This window comes from Suricata suricatta, chromosome X, assembly GCF_006229205.1.
Source record: "Suricata suricatta isolate VVHF042 chromosome X, meerkat_22Aug2017_6uvM2_HiC, whole genome shotgun sequence".
Lineage (NCBI taxonomy): Eukaryota > Metazoa > Chordata > Mammalia > Carnivora > Herpestidae > Suricata > Suricata suricatta.
In genome coordinates, this window is record NC_043717.1 from 49231283 (window position 1) to 49252684 (window position 21402).

At 37.4% G+C, this 21402-nt stretch overlaps 1 protein-coding gene across 1 annotated transcript in view; it reads right to left on the minus strand.

Moving 5' to 3' along the window:
- OPHN1 (oligophrenin 1) overlaps window positions 1-21402 on the minus strand; it is a 511411-nt gene that overhangs the window by 327991 nt on the left and 162018 nt on the right. Inside the window, 1 exon segment of the mRNA XM_029930777.1 lies at window positions 1412-1507. Within this exon segment, the coding sequence (XP_029786637.1) occupies window positions 1412-1507 (96 nt within the window).

The window sequence follows — 21402 nt, forward strand, 5'->3', positions numbered from 1 at the left end:
GAAAAATTGGAAATAAGCTAAATAGTTGAATATGATATAAAGTATGGCTCCAAAAAGAAACATCTGAATGCATCCATTATTTATTCATTCAGCAAACATGAATCGAGTATCTTCTACATGCTAGGCACTCACCTACATGCTGGGGAAATAGCAGTGAATAAAAATAATGTCCTTGTCCCCCATGAAACTTAAAAAGAATTTGAACTGATATCAGAGAAGATTATGATAAAAGGTAAATTAAAAAGTTAAAATCATTTATTTACCAATAACTAAATTGGATACATATAAAAGAGGTACATGTTCAAAAGAGAGCTCAAAGAAAACATGCCAATATCATCTAATACAATGTTTCTGTGCTGGAATATCTTATCATCATAGGCAATTTTATGCCTTTATATATTATATTTACTACAAATGCCATTTAATAATAATAATAATACATTTGATATTTTGATGCTGGGGTTTATAAATACAACTGTGTAACCAACTTGTTTAAATGACATGAAATCATCTAAACATTTCAATGTTCTTGTCTATCAAATGCTTTATACTAACTCTTTAATAGAGTGGCTACCAAACTTTTTCTTAAATGGCGAGAAAGCAAACATTTTAGGCTTTGAAAGCTATCCAGTCACTGCCACTACTACTCAATGTTGTTGTCCTACCACAAAGGTACCCTTAGACAATATTTAAACAATTAAGTGTGGCTACGTTCTAACAAAATTTTATTTACAAAAAAAAAAAAATAGTGGCAGGCAAGTTTTGGCCCAAAGGCCATAGTTTGCTGATACTACTTTAACTTCATAAAAACTAACACAAAGTTCTTTACCTTCCACTGTTCAATCTCCTCATGGTAACATTCTCGACATTAATATTAACCACATTTTACACAGGACAAGACTAAGGGTCAGAGAAAAAACATATCTGTCCAAGATGACACAGCTCATAGAGTGAGTTGTTAAATTAAGTTCTAAAAGAGATGCCATGTGTCCTGTTGTCTAAAAAGTTATATATATATATATATATGATAATTTTATACTTTCTAGGGAAATTTATTCCTTAGGGGACTCTTACTCTAAATCATTTTGGAAAATTTTTTAAATCACTCTTTAATTTATCCTTTACACAAACATCTATTTTCAGGTATTATATCCTTTAAAGAAAAAGTCCCCTACAGACTGAGTCAAAGGCTTCAGTGGAGGCTTAAAGGATATCTTTTTATTGTTTTTGTGTGAGGGGGAACAGGACTGAGAGGTAATGCTTCTTTATCCTTCTTAAGCTGCCTCCCATGAGGTTGTCCAGAGGCAAGAGGATGAAGGTGCCCAAGTTCTCTGTATCTAGAAACCTAAAAGACTACATAGTCTCTGAATAGACTCAGGAGGCACTTGGCCACATGTAGGTGAAGACTTACCAATGTTAATTTCATCATCAGTCAGAGTGTCTCCAATGAAATCAAACTGAAAGGATTGAAGTGTCTGAGAAAATTTCTGAACAGCTGAAGAATAATCTGCAAAGTAAAAACAGAAGAAATGGTCAAAATTGCTGCCCTGTAACTGATTTATTCATCTCTGTTAGGGCAAATAGGAGAAAAGGGAAATACTCCTGTGAGTTAGCAACTTGCATTTAATAAAGTTAAGGAAAAGATCACACCTTCGGCAGAAGATTTGAGCAACTAAAATCATACATTAAGGAGGAAGGAAGGCAGATTAGTGAATCCTTTTAAGTTACGGGACATGTTTTAAATCTCAATTCATGTCCTTTATGACATGTTCTACCAAAAACCTGGAAAGACCTAAAACTATTTAGTTTTCCTGCTAAAAGAGGCTCTTTTAAGCACCACTTATGAGCAATGGACTACGTGCTTTCTCACCTTTCACCAAAGAAATATCCACAATCATTCTACAAAGAAAGAAGTACCTAAAATTTATAACTCTGGAACTCAAGGTAACTGAACTAGCTGGAATAGCAAAAGTAGAAGCCAGATGGTCTAGGGGCACATGGGTGGCTCAGTCAGGTAAACATCTGACTCCTGCTCAGGTCATGATGTCACGGATTGTGAGGTAGAGCCTTGCATTGGGCTCTGTGCTGAAAGCTCAGAGCCTGGAGCCTGCTTTGGATTCTGTATCTCCCTCTCTCTGTCCCTCCCCTGTTTGTGCAGTGTCTGTATCTCAAAAAATAAATTTAAAATATATTTTAAATATAAAATAAAAAATTAAAAAGAAGCCAGATGGTCTGTCTCTCCAGAGCCTTTCTCATGGCAACAGAGGCACACACTAGGTATTTTATACATTAACCATAAGGAAACCTGGGTTATGATACAATATGGTAGGAGGACAAATTTAAGTTCCTCACACAGTATTCACCAAGGGACCTGATTAAGGAGACAATTTATGAAAAACTTATTTTTCAGAAAAATGCTTTTACTTTGGGTGAATAATTTTGAATTTTATTATATGAAACTTTAATGAAGGTACAAAACTAAATCACACTTAGCTAACCTTGTGACAAGTTATCTTTATGGAAAAAAATTTTTATACATTCTTGACAAATTGGTTTCCATATAACACCCAGTGCTCTTCCCCACAGTGCCCTCCTCCATGTCCATCAACCTCCTTCCACTTTCTGCCTCCCCATTCAGACCTAAGATTGTTTTCAATATTCAAGAGTCTCTCATGATTTGCCCCCTTACCTCTCCCTAACAATTTTCCCACCATTACACTCCCCATGGTCCCCTGTTAAGTTTCTCCTGTTAGACTTCTGAGTGAAAATATAAGATATCTTTCCTTCTAAGCCTAACTTCTTTCACTTAGCATGACACCCTCGAGGTCCATCAACATTGCCACAAATAGTGATATTTCATTCTTTCTCACTGCCACATAGTATTCCATTGTATATACAAACCACATCTTCTTGATCCATTCATCAGGTGATGGGCATTTAGCCTCTTTCCATTATTTGGCTATTGTTGAAAGTTCCACTATGAACATTGGGGTACATGTGCCCCTATGCATCAGCACTTCTGTAACCCTTGGGAAAATCACCAGCAGTGCTCTTGATAGGTCATAGAGGAGTTCTAAAGTTAATTTTTTGAGGAAACACCACACTGCATTCCATAGCAGCTACACTACTTTACATTCCCACCAACAGTGTAGGAAAGTGCCCATTTCACCACATCCTTGCCAGAATCTAATCTCCATAGTTGTTCCTTTTAGCCACTGTGTCCAGCGTGAGGTGGTATCCTAGCGAGGTTTTGATTTGTATTTCCCTAATGATGAGAGATGCTGAGCATTGTTTCATTTGTATATTGGCCATCTGGATGTCTTCTTTAGAGAAGTGTCTGTTCATATTTTCTGTCCATTTCTTCACTGGATTCTTTGTCTTTTGGTTGTGGAGTTTGGAGAGTTCCTTGGAGTTTGGATACAAGAACTTTATTTGATATATAATTGCAACTATCTTTTTCATTCCATTGGTTGCCTATTAGTTTGGCTGACTGTTTCAATTGCAGTGCAGTAGCTTTTTATCTTGATGAGTTCCCAAGTGGTCATTTTTCCTCTTGATTCCCTTACCTTTGGGGATGTGTCAAGTAGGAAATTGCTGTGGGTGAGATCAAGGAGGCTGTTTCCTGCTTTCTCCTCTAGGGTTTTGGTGGTTTCCTGTCTCATATTCAGGTCCTTCATCCATTTTGAGTTTATTATTGTGTAGGGTATCATAAAGTGATCAACTTTCATTCTTCTGCATGTTGCTGTCCCGTTCTCCCAGCACCATGTATTAAAGTAGTTGTCTTTTTTACATTGAATACTCTTTCTATTCAATGTGAAAGATTTTCTTTGTCAAAGATTAATTGGCCATACATTTGTGGGTTGGGTTCTCTATTCTACTCCATTGGTCTATGTGTCAGTTTTTGTGCTAATAGTTGTGATGACAACTTTGTAGTAGAGGCTAAAGTCTGGCATTGTGATGCCTCCCATTTTGGTTTTCTTCTTCAATATACCTTGGCTACTAGGGGATCTTTTGTGGTTCTATAGAAATTTTAGGATAGTGTATTGTAGCTTTGTGAAGAATACAAATTGGGATTGCACTAAATACGTAGATTGTTTTGAGTAATAATGACGTGTTAACAATGTTTATTCTTCCGATCCATGAGCATGGAATATTTTTCCATTTCTTTGTGTCTTCCTCAATTTCTTTTATACATTTTTCTAGAGTTTTCATCATACAGGTATTTTACATCCTTGGTTAGGTTGATTCCTAGGTATTTTATGGATTTTTGTGTACTTGTGAATGGACTAAGCTTCTTGATTTTTTTTAGTTCATTATTGATATATAAAAAAGCAATCGATTTCTGTACGTCGATTTGTACCTGGTGACATTTTGAATTCATGAATAAGTTCTAGTAGGATTCTGGTGGAGTCTATCGGGTTTTCCATGTAGAGTATCATGTCATTTGACTTCATCTTTGCCAATTCTGATGCTTTTATTTCCTTTTGTTGTCTGATTACTGATGCTGGGACTTCCAGCATTAAGATAAACAACAGTGGTAAGAGTTGACTTATCTATGGTGTTCCTGGTCTCAGGGGGAAAGCTCTCAGTTTTTCCCCACTGAGGATGATAGTAGCTACGGGATTTTCATAAATGGCTTTTATGATGTTTAAGGAAGTTCCTTCTATCCCAACTTTCTCGAGGGCTTTTATTAAGAAAGGATGCTATACATTGTCAAATGATTCTTCTGCATCATTCCACAGGATAATAAAGTTTTCATCTTTTCTTTTGTTAACATGATGTATCACACTGATGGATTAGCAAATATTAAACCAGCCCTGTAACTCAGGAATGAATCCCACATGACCATGATGGATAATTTTTTTATATGCTATTGAATTCGATTTACCAATATCTTATTGAATATTTCTGCATATGTAATCATTAAAAAGATTTGTCTATAGTTTTCTTTTTTTCCCGGGTCTCTGGTTTGGGTATAAAAGTGACGCTGGCTTTGGAGAATGAGTTTGGAAGTTACATTTCTATTTCTATTTTTTTGAAACACTTTGAGAAGAATGTGCATTCTTCCTTAAATGTCTGGTAGAAATCCGCTGGGAAGCCATCTGGCCCTGGCCTCTCATTCATTGGGAGATTTTTGATAACAGACTGGAGTTCTTCACTGTTTATCAGTCTATTCATGCTTTCTATCTCTTCTCATTTGAATTTTGGTAGTGCATGTATGTTTTGGAATTTGTCCATTTCTTCTAGGTTGTCCAGTTTATTGGCATATAGTTTATCATAGTAATCTCTAATGATTGCTTGTATTTCTAAGGGATTGGTTGTAATAGACCAATTTTCATTCATGATTTTGTCTATTTGGGTGCTCTCGCTTTTCTTTCTAAGGAGCCTGGCTAGAGGTTTATCAAATTTGTTTATTTTCTCAAAGAACCAACTCCTAGTTTCATTGATCAACTCAACTGTTTTTCTGGATTCTATACTGTTTATTTCTGCCCTGATCTTTATCATTTCTTTTTTTCTGCTGGGTTCTGGGTGCTCTTGCTGCTCCCCTTCTAGTTCCATTAGGTGCTCTGTTAGATTTTGAATTTGCGCTTTTTCTAGTTTGTTGAAATAGGCCTGGATTGCAATATCATTTCCTCTTATGACTGCCTTTGCTGCATCCCAGAAAGTTTGGATTATTGTATTTTCATTTTCATTTGTTTCCATACATTTTTAAATTTCTTCTCTAATTGTCTGAATAGCCCACTCACTCTTTATTAGGGTGGTTTTTAATTTCCACATTTTTGAAGGTTTTCTAGACATTTTCCTGTAGTTAATTTCAAGTTTCATACCACTGTGATCTGAAAGTGTGCACGATATGATCTCAATTCATGCATATTTATGGAGGGCTGCTTTATGCCCCAGTATGTGATCTCTCTTGGAGAATGTGCCATGTGCACTCGAGGAGAAAGGGAATTCCACAGCCTCATGATGTAGAGTTCTAAATATATCTCCAAGTCCATTTGTTCCATTGTGTCATTCAGGTCCATGGTTTCTTTAGTGATTTTCGGTCTGGCTGATCTATCCATTGCTGTCAGTGGAGTCTTAAAGTAACCTGCAATTAACTCATTCTTATCAATAAGATTGTTTCTGTCTGTGATTAATTGTTTTATGTATTTGGGCACTCCCGAATTTGATGCATAGATGTTTATATCTGTTAGCTCTTCCTGATGGAGAGTCCCTGTCATTATTATATAATGTCCTTCTTCATCTCTTGTTACTGCCTTTACTTTAAAGTCCAGTTTGTCTGATGTAAGTATGGCTACTCAGCCTTTCTTTTGGCTTCCAGTCGCATGATAGATATTTCTCCATCCCCTTACTTTCAATATGAAGGTGTCTTCAGGTCTAAAATGCGTCTCTTGTAGACAGCAAATAGATAGATTTCTCTTTCTTATCCATTCTGTTACCCTGTGGCATTTGTTTGGAGCATACAGTCCATTTACATTCAGTGTTATTATAGAAAAACGTTGGTTTAGATTCATTGTGGTCTACATAGGGTTCATGTTTGTAGTTGTGTCTCAGGTACCTTGTATTTTTTACAACATTTCCTTCATAGAGTCCCTCTTAGGATTTCTTGTAGGGCTGGTTTGGTGGTCATGAATTCTCTCAATTTTTGTTTATTTGTGAACACCTTTATCTCCCCTTCTATTTTGAATGACAGGCTTACTGGATAACGGATTCTTGGCTGCATATTTTTTCTTTTCATCACATTGAAGATTTCCTTCCATTCCTTCCTGGCCTGCCAAGTTTTATTAGATAGGTCTCTAACCACTCTGATAGGTTTTCCTTTGTATGTTAGGGCCATTTCATCCCTGGATGCTTTTACAATTCCCTCTTTATCCTTAAATTTTGCCAGTTTCATTATATAGTGTCATAACTGAGCTGAATGGTAGGACATGTAGCTGACATTCAGAGAACATGTTATTGTGGGGAAACCACTCCCAAAAAATACATTGGAATTGGGTCCAGGAACCCAAAGCCCTTCATAAAAAATTATAAAATTACAGTTTGGAGAATGACATGTACAGGGTCTTTGCAAAAGTACAAATTATTCTTAAGAATCTAGAAAGACATGTGCATGCAAAAAAATGAATGCACACTTCAGGCTGTATCCATGTCCATTAAAGATTTGAGAAGGCCCTAATCTCTCAGTTCTATCTGAACTTGAGGCCATGAACAAGCAGGAAGAGAATGGCAGGCAGGGTTATAAACTGACTGGCTGAATGTTGAGGTCATGCCATAACATGCCATAACACACACCAACAAAGCCCTTCACCAAAGGTTGAAAAACTTGCTGGCTCAGAATATTTCATGGAATCCTTGTCCAACCATTAAGTGGTCACAAAGCTAACATACAAAAGACCTCAGTGGCTGCACATAACAAAAATATATAGACTTTAATGTAGAAATAGCTCAGGAAACCAATAAACATGCAAACAACAGACAGAACAAACCATGGGGAAAGAGAGATCATCTCATTTCCAGAGTTGTCACATTATATAATATTAAATGTACATTTTCAACAAGAAATTAGGAAACACACAGAAACAGGAAACATTGGCTTATACTCAAAAAACATAGGGGCACCTAGGGGGCTCTGTTGGTTAAGTCTCCAACTTCAGTTCAGGTCATGATTTCATGGTTCATGCATTCGAGCCCTGCATGGGGCTCTGTGCTGACAGCTCAGAGCCTGAAGCATGCTTCAGATTCTGTGTGTGTGTCTCTCTCTCTTCCTCTTACCCACTCATGCTCTGTCTCTGTCTCTCTCTGCCTCTCTCTCCCTATCAAAAATAAGTAAATATTTTAAAAATTTTAAAATGTAATCAACTGAACTATCCATGATAAAGATACTGGACTTACTAGGCAAAGATTTTAAGTTAGCTATTCTTTTTTCTTAACGTTTTTATTATTTATTTTTGAGACAAAGAGAGAGAGTGAGCGAGTGAGAGATAGGGGAAGGGGCAGAGAGAGAGAGAGAGAGAGAGAGAGAGAGATAGAATCCGAAGCAGGCTTCAGGTTCTGAGCTGTCAGCACAGAGTGCAATGCGGGGTTCGAACCCACGAACCATAGGATCATGACCTGAGCCAAAGTCAGATGCTTAACTAACTAAGCCACCCATGTGCTCCTTAAGTTAGTTATTCTAAATATGTTCAAAGAATTGAAGGGAACCATGTCTAAAAAATCTGAATGAGAGAATGAGAACAATGTCTCATCAAATGTAGATATCAATAGAGTTGGAAAATATTTTAAAAGAATCAACTATAGTTTAACTATAGTTAAAAAGTGCAACAATCAACATGACAAATTTACTGCAGAGGCTCAATATTTTATTTAGGCAGAATCAGTGAAGTTAAAGACAGGTCAATTGAGATGACCAAGTCTATGGAACAGAACAAAAAAGAATGAATAAATTATCAACAGAACCTCAGAGACCTAAGAGGCACCATAAACATAACAAACACACAAAATGGGAATCCTACAATAGGAGAAGAGGAAGAAAGAATATCTGCAACACTTGATAAAAATAAAACCCTCTTCACTCCCAACAAGCTCAATACAGTTAAAGGAAGATAAACTCACATATACACACCTAAAAATGACTCACCATGAACAAGGAATTCTCAGTAAGATTAACAGTTGAATTTTTCATCAGGAATTATGAAGGATCAGACAGAAAGAAAATGCTTGGGAGGACGGGATGACTCGGGGGCTCAGTTGGTTGTGACTTAACCTTGATTTCAGGTCAGGTCAGGACATGATCTTGAAGTCCTGCATTGGACTCTATGCTGACAATGCAGAGACTGCTTGGGATTCTCTCTCTTTGTCCCCCCACCACGTACACATGCACACACATTCTCTCTCTCAAATCAAATAAACTTTTTAAAACAATGCTGTGGGGATTATGAAGATAATACTCTACATCTAGCAATATTAACCTTCTAAAAATGAGGAAATTAAGATATTCTCAGATAAACAAAAACTGAATTTGTTGCTGGCAAATTTGCCCTACAATCAATAAGTCAATCAATCAATAAAGGGACTCTATCAGGCTAAAATCAAAGAAAAGTAAACCAGGAGGATAGAAGATGGTCTCAGAGTAGGAGGACCCTAGGCTAGTCTCAGCCAGTGAACACAATGAGACAAGTATCAAATCATCCCAAATACCCAGGAAATCAATGGGAAGACTGACAGAACAGACTCCATAACTAAAGGACCACAAGGAAGAAGGTAGGAAGTATGAAGACATGGCTTCAGGGAGTAAAGGATTATGGGTGCTACAAAGGGGAGCAAGCCATGGTCACAGAGAAGGGCAAGAGACAGAGGCACACATTGGGACACACAAGAAGACTATTTCCCCCAAAGCCGTTGACTGGGAAAATGAGAGGGGATGACTTTTCTGCACCGGCAAGGCTCAAAGTCTGAAGTTTTAAATGTCAGCAGGCTTGGCTGCGACAGAGCCCAGAGGGAACTACACTGCTCCTAGAGAGAAGGCAGGCAAAAAGGGAGGAAGTAGACAGCATGGAAAGGCTAATCTGAATAAATTTATGGGACACAGTGGGGAGATTACTCATTCTTCTCTGATTGCTTCCCTGAGAGGCAGCACTCACAGAGATGCCTTTCTGGAGACAAAGTAGCTGGCTGGTCTCATTTCCCTTCCTTCCCTCAGCATAAACACAGAGCCATCTGCAGGAAGCAGCACAGGGCCAAAACAGGCTGCCTAATTTGATTACAACAATTCCCACACCCATGAGTGCTGGCAGGACTACCCAGCTCAGTCAAGCCTGCTTCAGTCCCACCATGGCAGCCCTGTCCCCTAGAAGTCCCAAACAAGACTCTGCCCACACCACATCCCTAAAGTATGTAGTTTTAGAGATTAGCAAGCTTGGCAGAGATAGAGCCCAAAGGGAACTGGGTGGCTCCTTGTGAGAAGTCAGGCAAAAAACACAGAGGCAGACAGCGTGGAAACAACAATCTGAAAAACACCCTGAGGCACAGAGCTGGAAGATTATTCACTGTTCTCTGCATGCTTCCCTAAGCAGCAGCATTCATGGTGACACCTCTCCAGGAATAAAGATGCTGCCTGGAGTCATTTCCCTCCCCTCTACTTCAGCATAAACACAGAGACACCTGTAGGAAGCAGCTCAGAGCCAACACAGGCTACCTAACTTGCTCACACCAAAAATCAGACCCCTTGCGCTCTGGCGTCAAGCTAGACTTAGTCCCAGCATTATGGCCCCTTTCCCCCAGAAGACCAGCAGAAACCCCTGCCCACACCATGTCTCCTGACCAGAGAGTTCTGCAAGCCCTTGGTTTTAGTGGAAGAAGGATCCAGTCTCTTTTCACAAGCAGACTGGACCACACCTAGTTAAACGTTGCCACATTATGGTCAAGGACCAAACACTGCCCACTGTAGGCAAGGAGAGCCTCTGCAGACAATTGGCCTGAGGAATAGAGCAATCAAAACACAGCAGCAGAGGACACCAGCAAATGTCACAAACACTCCCTTAAGCCGCAGGCTCTGCACACTGCATCATCTCTACTTCATAAAGCCATTATCCTCAGGAGCAGGAAACAGAACAGATTTTCTAACACAGAAAAAGAGACTTAAATAAAATGTCAAAATGAAGGAATTTACTGCAAATGGAAAACAAGATAAGGTCTTGGCCAGAGATCTAAGCAAAACAGATACAAGTAGCATTACTGATCGAGAATTTAAAGCAATAATCATAAGGATACTCACGGGGTTTGAGAAATGAATGGAAGACATCAAGGATAATTTCACCTCAGAGAAAAAAAAAGTTAAAAAAGAATCAATCAGAAATTAACAATGCAATAACTGAGATTGGAGACAGGCTTGACACAATGAACAGAAGGCTGAAAGAGACTTAGAGAACTCAGTGACTCCATCAATGTAATAAGATTCATATTACAGAAGTCCCAGAAGGACAAGAGAGAGAAAAGGGGCAGAAAGTTTACTAGAAGAAGTAATAAGTGAAAAGATCACTAATCTGGGAAAGGAAACAGACATCTGGATCCTGGAAGCATTAAGAATTCCTATCAAATCAACAAAGGCAGGCCAACACCAACACATAATGTAATTAAATTGACAAAACATAGTGATGGGGGAAAAATCTTAAAAACAGCAAGACAGAGTAAGTCCCTAATTTACTAAGTTGGATGCATAATGTTAGCTGCAGCTCTCTTAACAGAAACTTGGCAAGTGGGAAGGAAGTGGCATGATATATTCAGTGTGCTGAATGGAAAAAATCTGCAGCCAAGAATACTCTATCCAGCAAGGCCAACATTCAAAATAGAAAGAGAGATAAAGAGTTTCCCAAAAAAAACAAAAACCAAAGGAGTTCATGACTACTAAATCAAAACCGCAAGCAATATTACAGGAAATTATTTGAGAGAAAAGAAAAGAATAAAACTGACAAAGACAAGAAAGGATCAAGAAATATCTCTAGAAACAATGAAAAACAATTAATAAAAGAGCACTAAATACAAATCTATCAACAATTAATCTGAATGTAAATGGACTAAATGCTTCAACCAAAACACACAGGGTGTCAGAAAGGAAAAACAACTAGATCCACCTATATGAGGCATACAAAACACTCACTAGATATCTAGTGACCCCAGCAGATTGAAAGTAAGGAGATGGAGAAACATTCATCATTCACATTGACATCAAAATAAACCCAGTGTAGCAATACATGTATCGGACCAGCTACACTTTAAAACAAAGAATGCAACAAGAGACAAAAAGAGCACAATATAGTCATAAAAGGAACAATGAAACAACAAAATCTAACAATTACAGATATTCATACACTCAAAATGGGAGTGCCCAAATATATAAAACAATTACTAACAAACATAAAGGAACCCATTGATAATGTAAACTGGTGCAGCTGCTCTGGAAACAGTGTGGAGGCTCCTCAATAAACTATCGATAGAACTCCCCTATGACCCAGGAATAGCACTGCTAGGGATTTACCCAAGGGATACAGAAGTGCTGATGCATAAGAGCACATGTACCCCAATGTTCACAGCGGCACTTTCTACAATAGCCAAATCATGGAAAGGGCCTAAATGTCCATCACCTGATGAGTGGATCAAGAAGATGTGGTATATATACACAATGGAGTACTACATGGCAATGAGAAAGAATGAAATCTGGCCATTTGTAGGAAAGTGGGTGGACCTTGAGGGTGTCATGCTAAGCGAAATAAGTCAGGCAGAGAAGGACAGATACCATATGTTTGCACTCATAGGTCTAACAGGAGAAACCTAATGGAGGACCATGGGGAAGGGAAGGGAGAAAGAGAATTGGAGAGAGAGAGGGACGCAAAACCTGAGAGACTATTGAATACTGAAAACAAAGCAAAGATTGAAGGGGGAGGGGGAGGGGGAAAGGAGGTGGTGGTATTGGAGGAGGGCATTTGTGGGGAAGAGCACTGGGTGTTATATGGAAACCAATTTGATAATAAACTATTAAAAATGAATAAACATTAAAAAATGAATATTGCAACTTAAAGCAACAGAATACACATTCTTTTCAAGTGGACATGGGACATGCTCCAAAAGAGATTGCATACTAAGGACATATCAATAAATACAAACAAATGTAAAAAGACTGAGATCATACCATAAGTTTTTTTCTGATGAAAATGGTATAACACTTGAAGTCAACCACAAGAAAAAATTTGGAAAGACCATAAATACATGGAAATTGAACAAAAAGATACTAAATAGAGAATGGGTCAACCAGAAAATCAAAAAAGAAATAAAAAAGAAAACATGGAAAGAAATGTGTGAAAACACAATGGTCCAAAACCTTTGGTATCCATCAAAAGTGGTCCTAAGAGGGAAGCATAGAGCAATACATGCCAATCTAAAGGGGCAAAAAATTTTCAGATAAACAACCTAACATAAACCCTAACGAAGCTAGAAAAAAAAACAATAAATGAAGCCTAAAGCCAGCAGAAGGAAAGAAGTAATAAAGATTAGAGCAGAAACAAATGATACAGAAACTAAAAAATAGGGGGAAAATCACTAAAAACAAAAGCAGGTCCTTTGCAAAAACTAACAAAATTGATAAACTTCTAGCCAGACTTACCAAAAAGCAAAAAGAAAGGACTAAAATAAATAAAATAACAAATGAGAAAGGAGAAATAACAGCCAACATCACAGAAATACAAACAATTGTAATACAATATTAAGACAAACTATATAGCAAATAATTGGACAACCTGGAAAAAATGGATAACTTCGTAGAAATATATAGGGGCACTTGGGTGGTTCAGTCGGTTAAGCGTCCAACTTCGGCTCAGGTCATGATCTTGTGGTTTATGAGTTCGACCCCGCATTAGGCTCTCTGCTGACAGCTCAGAGCCTCCAGCTTTCTTCAAATTCTGTGTCTCCCCTCTTGCTGCCCCTCCCCCACTTGCGCTGCCTATCTGACTCTCTCAAAAATAAACAAAAGCATTAAAAAATTTTTGTTTCAGAAATATATAAACTAGGGGCGCCTGAGTGGCTCAGTAGGTTAAGTGTCCGAATTCAGTTCAGGTCATGATCTTATGGTTCTTGAGTTTCAGCCCCATGTCAGGCTTCCTGCTGACAACTCAGAGCCTGGAGCGTGCTTCAGATTCTGTGTCTCCCTCTCTTCCTGCCCCTCCCCCATACACTCTCTGTCTCTGAAAAATATTAAATAAATGTTAAAAATTAAAAAAAGAAATATATAAACTAGCAAAATTGAATGAAGAAAAAAAAGGAAACGTGAAGAAATTGAATCCATAATCAAAAATTTCCCAACAAACAAAAGTACAGGGGCAGCTGGTTTAACAGGCAACTTCTACCAAACATTTAAAGAAGACTTAACAAGGGTACCTGGGTGGCTCAGTTGGTTAAGCCTCTGACTTCCGCTCAAGTCATGATCTCACGTTTCTGGGTTTGAGCCCCATGTTGGGCTCTGTGCTGACAGCTCAGAGCCTGGAGCTTGCTTCCTATTCTGTTTCTCCCTCTCTCTCTGTGCCTCCCCAATCATGCTCTGTCTCTCTCTGTCTCAAAAATAAAAATAAAACATTTTTAAAAATGCAAAAGAAGATTTAATAACTTAATTATAACAGATAGGGAGGCAAACCATAAGAGATCCTTAAAAAAAGAGAGAGAAAACAAACAGGATCACTGGAAGAGAGGTAGATGAAGGAATGGGCTAAATGGTTGATGGGCATTATAGTGGCCATTTGTGGGGATGAGTACTGGGTGTTTTATGTAAGTGATGTATCACAGGGTTTTAATCCTGAAACGAATACTATGTTAACTAATTTGTATTTTAAAAAATAAATAAAATAAATAAAGAAGAGTTAATACTTACCCTTTAAAACATCTCAAAAAATATAAAAGGAAGGAAAACTTCCAAATTCATACTAAACAGCAAGCATAATTAATCCTCATACAAAAATCACATAAAGATTGCACAACAACAACAAAAAAATTCCAAGTCAATATTTCTGATGAACATGGATGCAAAAATTATCTATAAAATACTAGCAAACCAAATCCAACAATATATTAAAACAATCATTCACCACGATAAAGTGCGTTTCAAGGGTAGTTCAAAATTCATAAATAAATCACTGTGATACATGACATTAAGAAAAGACAAGAACCATATGATTGCTGCAATAGAAGGACAAAAAGCAATTGACAAAGTACAACGTTTATTCATGAAAAAGACCCTCAACAAACTAGGTTTACAAGGCACACACCTCAAAATAATAAAGGCCACATAAGAAAACCACAGCTAATATCCTCAATGGGGAAAAACTGAGACTTTTTCCTCAATAGTCAAGAACTAGACAAGAATTGTCCACTATCACCAGTGTCATTTAAAATAGTACTGGAAGTCCTAGCAAGGAGAGAATAAAAAGAAAGAAATGCCATCCAAATAGGCAAGGAAGAAATCAAACTTTCAGTAGTTGTAGATGACATGATACCTATATAGAAAACCCCAAAGACTCAATCAAAAACTAGCAAGATCTGATACACAAATTCAATAAGATCACCAGATACAGAATAAAGATATCTGATGTATTTCCATTTACCAATAATGAAAAGGCAAAAAGAAATTCAGGAATCAATCCCATTTACAGCTGCAACAAAAACCATAGGATACGTACGATTAAACCTAATCAAAGAGGTGAATGAAGTGTAATCTGAAAACTGTCAAACACTGATGAAAGAAATTGAAGAAGATACAAAGAAATGGAAAATCATTGTATGATTATGGACTGGAATTACAAATATTATTAAATTATCTACACTACTTAAAACAATCTACACATTAATGCAATCCCTATCAAAATACCACCAGTATTTTTCAACAATCTAGAACAATCTTAAAATTTATATAGAGCTACAAAAAACTCCAAAATACCCAAAGTTACCTTGAAAAGGAAAAGCAATGCTGGAGGCATCACAAATCCAGACTTCAAGTTATATTACAAAGCTGTGGAGATCAAGACACTATGGTACTGGCACAATAAATGACAGATAGGTCAATGGAACATAATAGATATCTCAGAAATAAACTCACAACTCTATAGTCAATTAATCTTCAACAAAACAGGAATGAATATCCAATGGGAAAAAGAGAGTCTCTTCAAAAATTGGTGCTGGAAAAACTGGATAGAAACATGCAAACAAATGAAGTTGGGCCACTATCTTACACCATCCACAAATAAAATGAAAATGGATTCACGACCTAGATGTGAGACCGGAAACCATCAAAATCCTAGAGGAGAACACAAGCAGTAAACCCTTTGACATTAATCCTAGAAAGTTATTTCTAGGTACATCTCCTGAGGCAAGGGAAAGAAAAACAAAAATAAATTATTAGAAATTCATCAAAAAAATATTCTGCACAGTGAAGGAAACAATCAACAAAACCAAAAGCAACCTATGGAATGGGAGAAGATACATGCAAATAACATCTGATAAAAGGTAAGGATCCAAAATATATAAAGAACTTATAAAAGTCAACACACAAAAACCTAATAATCCAATTAAAAATCTGAAGAAAACAAGAATAGACATTTTCCAAAGAGGACACAGAATGTGTAGATTGCTTTGGATAGTAATGATATTTTCACAATGTTTATTCTTCCAATCCATAAACAGGAAATATTTTTCCATTTCTTGGTGTCTTCCTCAATCTCTTTCATTAGTTTCCAATAGTTTTCATCATATGGGTCTTTTACATCCTTGATTAGGTTTACTCCCAGGTATTTTATGGGTTTTTTTGTGCAATCGTGAATGGGATCTGTTTCTTGATTTCTCCTTCCGTGGCTGCATTACTGGTGTATAGGAATGCAACCAATTTCTCTATATTGATTTTGTACCCTAAACGTTACTGAATTCATTGATCAGTTCTAGAAGGTTTCTGGTGGAGTTGATCAGGTTTCCCATGGCGAATATCAAGTCATCTGTGAAAAGTGAAAGTTTGACTTCTTCTTTGCCAATTCTGATGCCTTTATTTCCTTTTGTTGTCTGATTGCTGATGCTAGGACTTCCAGCACTATGTTAAACAACACTGGTGAGAGTCAACACCCCTGTCGTGTTCCTGATCTCAGGGGGAAAGCTCTCAGTTTTTCCCCATTGAGGATAATATTGGCTGTGGGTTTTTCATAAACTGCTTTTATAATATTTAGGTAAGTTCCTTCTATTCCGACTTTCTCAAGGGTTTTTATTAAGAAAGGGTGCTGTATTTTGTCAAATGCTTTTTCTGCATCTATCGACAGGATCATATGGTTTTTATCCTTTCTTTTGTGAATGTGTTGGATCACATTGATGGATTTGTGAATATTAAACCAGTCCTGTAACCCAGGAATGAATCCCACTTGATCACGATGGATAATTCTTTTTATATGCTGTTGAATTCGATTTGCCAGTATCCCATTGAGTATTCCTGCATCCGTGTTCATTAAGGATATTGGTCTGTAGTTCTCTTTTCTTGCTGGGTCTCTGTCTGGTTTGGGTATCAAGGTGATGCTGGCTTCGTAGAATGAGTTTGGAAGTTTTCCTTCTATTTCTATTTTTTGGAATAGTTTGAGAAGAATGGGTATGAGCTTTGCTTTAAATGTTTGGCAGAATTCACCAGGGAAGCCATCTGGCCCGGGGCTCTTATTCTTTGGGAGATTTTTGATAACAGACTCAATTTCTTCACTGGATATCGGTCTATTCATGCTTTCTATTTCTTCCCGTTTGAATTTTGGCAGTGCATGTGCCGTTAGGAATTTGTCCATTTCTTCTAGGTTGTCCTGTTGATGGCATATAATTTTTCATAGTAGTTTCTGATAGTTGCTTGTATTTCTAAGGGATTGGTTGTAATAGAATCTTTATCATTCATGATTTTGTATATCTCGGTGTTGTCTCTTTTCCTTCTGAGGAGCCTGGCTATGGGTTTATCAATTTTGTTTATTTGTTCAAAGAATAAACTCTTCATTTCATTGATCTGATCAACTGTTTTTCTGGATTCTATATTGTTTATTTCTTCCCTAACATTTATTACTTCTTTTCTTCTGCTGGGTTTGGGGTGCTCTTGCTGCTCCTCTTCTAATTCCAGTAGGTGCTCTGTTATATTTTGAATTTGTGCTTTTTCTAGTTTTTTGAAATAGGCCGGGACTGTAATATAGTTTCCTCTTAGGACTGCCTTTTCTGAATCCCAGAGACTTTGGATTGTTGTGTTTTCATATTCATTGGTTTACATATATTTTTTAATTACTTCTCTAATTGCCTAATTAGCGCAATCATTCTTTAGTAGGGTGGTTTTTAATCTCCACATTTTTGAAGGTTTTCCAGATTTTTTCCTGTGGTTAATTTCAAGTTTCATAGAATCGTGATCTGAAAGTATGCATGGTATGATCTCTATTCGTTTATAATTATGAAGGGCTGTTTTATGCCCCAGTATGTGATCTCTCTTGGAGCATGTGTGATGTGCACTCGAGAAGAAGGTGAATTTCCTAACTTCAGGATGCAGAGTTGTAAATATATCTATCAATTCCATATGTTCCAATGTGTCGTTCAGGTCCATTGTTTCGTTAGTGATTTTCTGTCTGGTTGATCTATCCATTGCTGTCAGTGGAGTTTTAATATACCCTGTGGGGGGAGTGGCAACATGGCAGAGAATTAAGGAGCCCCATGACCTCCGTCCACCCACAATAATCAAACAGAGAAGAATTAAAAAGCCACAGCTCTCTGATCTCCAAGAACGGAGGTGTGCAGACAGACCACTTATCGAAAGCAGTCTCATGGTTGCCAGAGAATAATCCAAGCACACATAATGGAAAATCCCAAATATTGCTGAGTAGGGAAATAAATTAATCAGAAGCATAAAAAGAGAAACCGAGAGACACCATCAAAAAAAAAAAAAAAAAAAAAAAAACATCTCCTGAAATGAAAGACCCTAGGCGCTCAAAGAGCCTCCTTCTATACAGGAATACTAATGAATGCACAGTGCAGAACGAGGTTTTAAAACGAACAAGAGACAGAAAGCTAGCCAAAACGACAAAATGAAAGGACTCTTCTCCAAAGACACGCCAGGAAGAAATCACAGCTACAGAACTGCTCAAAACAGACACAAGCAACATAACTCAACAAGGATTTAGAATGATTTTCATAAAATTAATTGCTGGGCTTGAGAAAAACATGGAAGCTATCGGAAAAGATATTGATACAAAGACTAGGAACCTTCAAAATAGCTCTGACAAGTTAGAAAGGGCTTGCCAATGCACGGATTGAAGAAGCAGAGAGAATACGTGAATCAGAAGACACAGTTACAGCAAAAGAGGAGGCCGAGAAAAAGAGACAGAAAATGATTCAATGATTCAGGAGCACAAAAGGAGAATCAGAGACCTGAGTGATACAATCAAACGGAACAATGTCTGTATCATATGAGTTCCTGAAGTGGAAGACAAAGACAGAGTACTTGAAGGCGTGCTATATACAAAAGTTTCTCCATCCTGGGGAAAGAGAAAGACATTGAAATTCAGGAGAGATACCGAGCTCGCCACAGACATAACGTAAACCGACTTTCAGCATGACATATCATAGTGAAACTACAAAATATAAAGACAAAGAGAGACTTCTGAGAGCAGCTAGGGAGAAAAGGGCCCTGACATTCAAAGGGAAACCTATGAGAGTGGTTAAAGACTTATCTACCGAAACATGGCAGGCCAGAAAGGAATGGCAGGAAATCTTCAATGTGATGAACAGGAAGAATATGCAGCCATGAATTCTCTATCCAGTAAGCCTGTCATTCAAAATAGAAGAAGAGATAAAGGTCTTCCAAAATAAACAAAAGCTGAGAGAATTCATCACCACCAAACCAGCCCTACAAGAAATCTTAAGAGGGACTCCATGAGGGAAACATAGCAAGGAATAAAGGTACCAGAGTCATCACTACAATCATGCACTCTATAGGGAAAACAATGAATCAAAAGCCATATTTTTCAATAAAAACACTGAATGTTAATGGACTGAATGCTCCAGTATAAAGACACAGGGTAGTAGAATGGATCAACAACCAAAACCCATCTATTTGCTGCCTACAAGAGACCCACCTTAGACCTGAAGACACCTTCAGATTGAAAGTAAGGGGATGGAGAAATATCTACCATGCGACTTGAAGCCAAAAGAAAGCTGGAGTAGCCATACTTATATCGGATACGCTGGACTTTAAAATAAAGGGAGTAACAAAAGATGAAGAAGGACATGATATAATAATTACAGAGACTCTACATGAAGAAGAGCTAACAATTATAAACATATATGAGCCGAATTTGGGATCTCCTGGACACATAAAAAAATTAATCACAAACAGAAGCAATCTTATTGATAAGAATGTGCTAATTGCAGGGCACTTAAATACCCCACTTACAACAATGGACAGGGCATGCAGACAAAAAAAAATCACTAAAGAAACAATAGACATGAATGACACACTGGAGCAGATGGAATTGATAGATATATTTAGAACTCTGCATCATGACACTATGGAATTCACTTTCTTCTCAAGTGCACATGGAACATTCTCCAAGATTCTTCACATACTGGGTCACAAAACAGCCCTCCATAAATATAAAAGAATTGAGATCATACCATGCACACTTTCAGATCACAATGCCATGAAACTCGAAATCAACCACAGGAAGAAGTCTGGAAAACTTCCAAAAATGTGGAGGTTAAAAACTACCCTACTAAAGGATGATTGGGCCAATCAGGCAATTAGAGAGGAAATTAAAAAATATATGGAGATGTATGAAAATGAGAATACAGCAATTCATACCCTCTGGGACGCAGCAAAGGCAGACTTAGGAGGAAAGTTCATTGTAATAGAGGCCGACCTCAACAAATCAAAAAAAGTACAAACTCAAAACCTAACAGAGCACCTAAGGAAACTAGGAAGAAAACAGCAAGAACACCCCAAACCCATCAAAAGAAAAGAAATAATAAGGAGCAGAGCAGAATTAAACAAGATAAAATCCAAAAAGACAATTCAACAGATCAATGAAACCAAGGGTTGGTTTCTTGAAAAAATAAATAAAATTGATAAACCGCTAGCTAGGCTCCTCAGAAAGAAAAGAGAAAACATACAAATAGACAAAATCATGAAGGAAAATGGATCTATTACAACAGATCCCTCAGAAATACAAGCAATCATCAGAGATTACTATGAAAAATTATATGCCAACAAACTGGACAATCTAGAAGAAATGGACAAATTTCTAAACACATATGCACTACCAAAATTCAAACAGGAAGAGATAGATAATCTGAACAGACCCATAACCAGTGAAGAAATCGAGTCAGTTATCAAAAATCTCCCAATGAATAAAAGCCCAGGGCCAGATGGATTCCCAGGGAAACTCTACCAGACGTTTAAGGCAGAGTTATCGCCGATCCTTCTCAAGCTATTCCAAAAAATAGAAATGGAAGGAAGACTACCGTACTCATTCTACAAAGCACATATCACTCTGACTCCTAAGCCAGGCAGAGACCCAGTGAAAAAAGAGAACTAGAGGCCAATATCCTTCATGAATACAGATGCAAAAATACTCAACAAGATACTAGCAAATCGAATTCAACAGCATATAAAAAGTATTATCCATTATGATCAAGTGGGATTTATTCCTGGGTTACTAGTCTGGTTCAGCATTCGCAATTGATTAATGTAATACACCACATCAACAAAACAAAAGAAAAAAATCATATGATCCTGTCGATAGATGCTGAAAATGCATTTGACAAAATACAACATCTCTTCTTAATAAAAACCCTCGAGAAAGCAGGGATGGAAGGAAC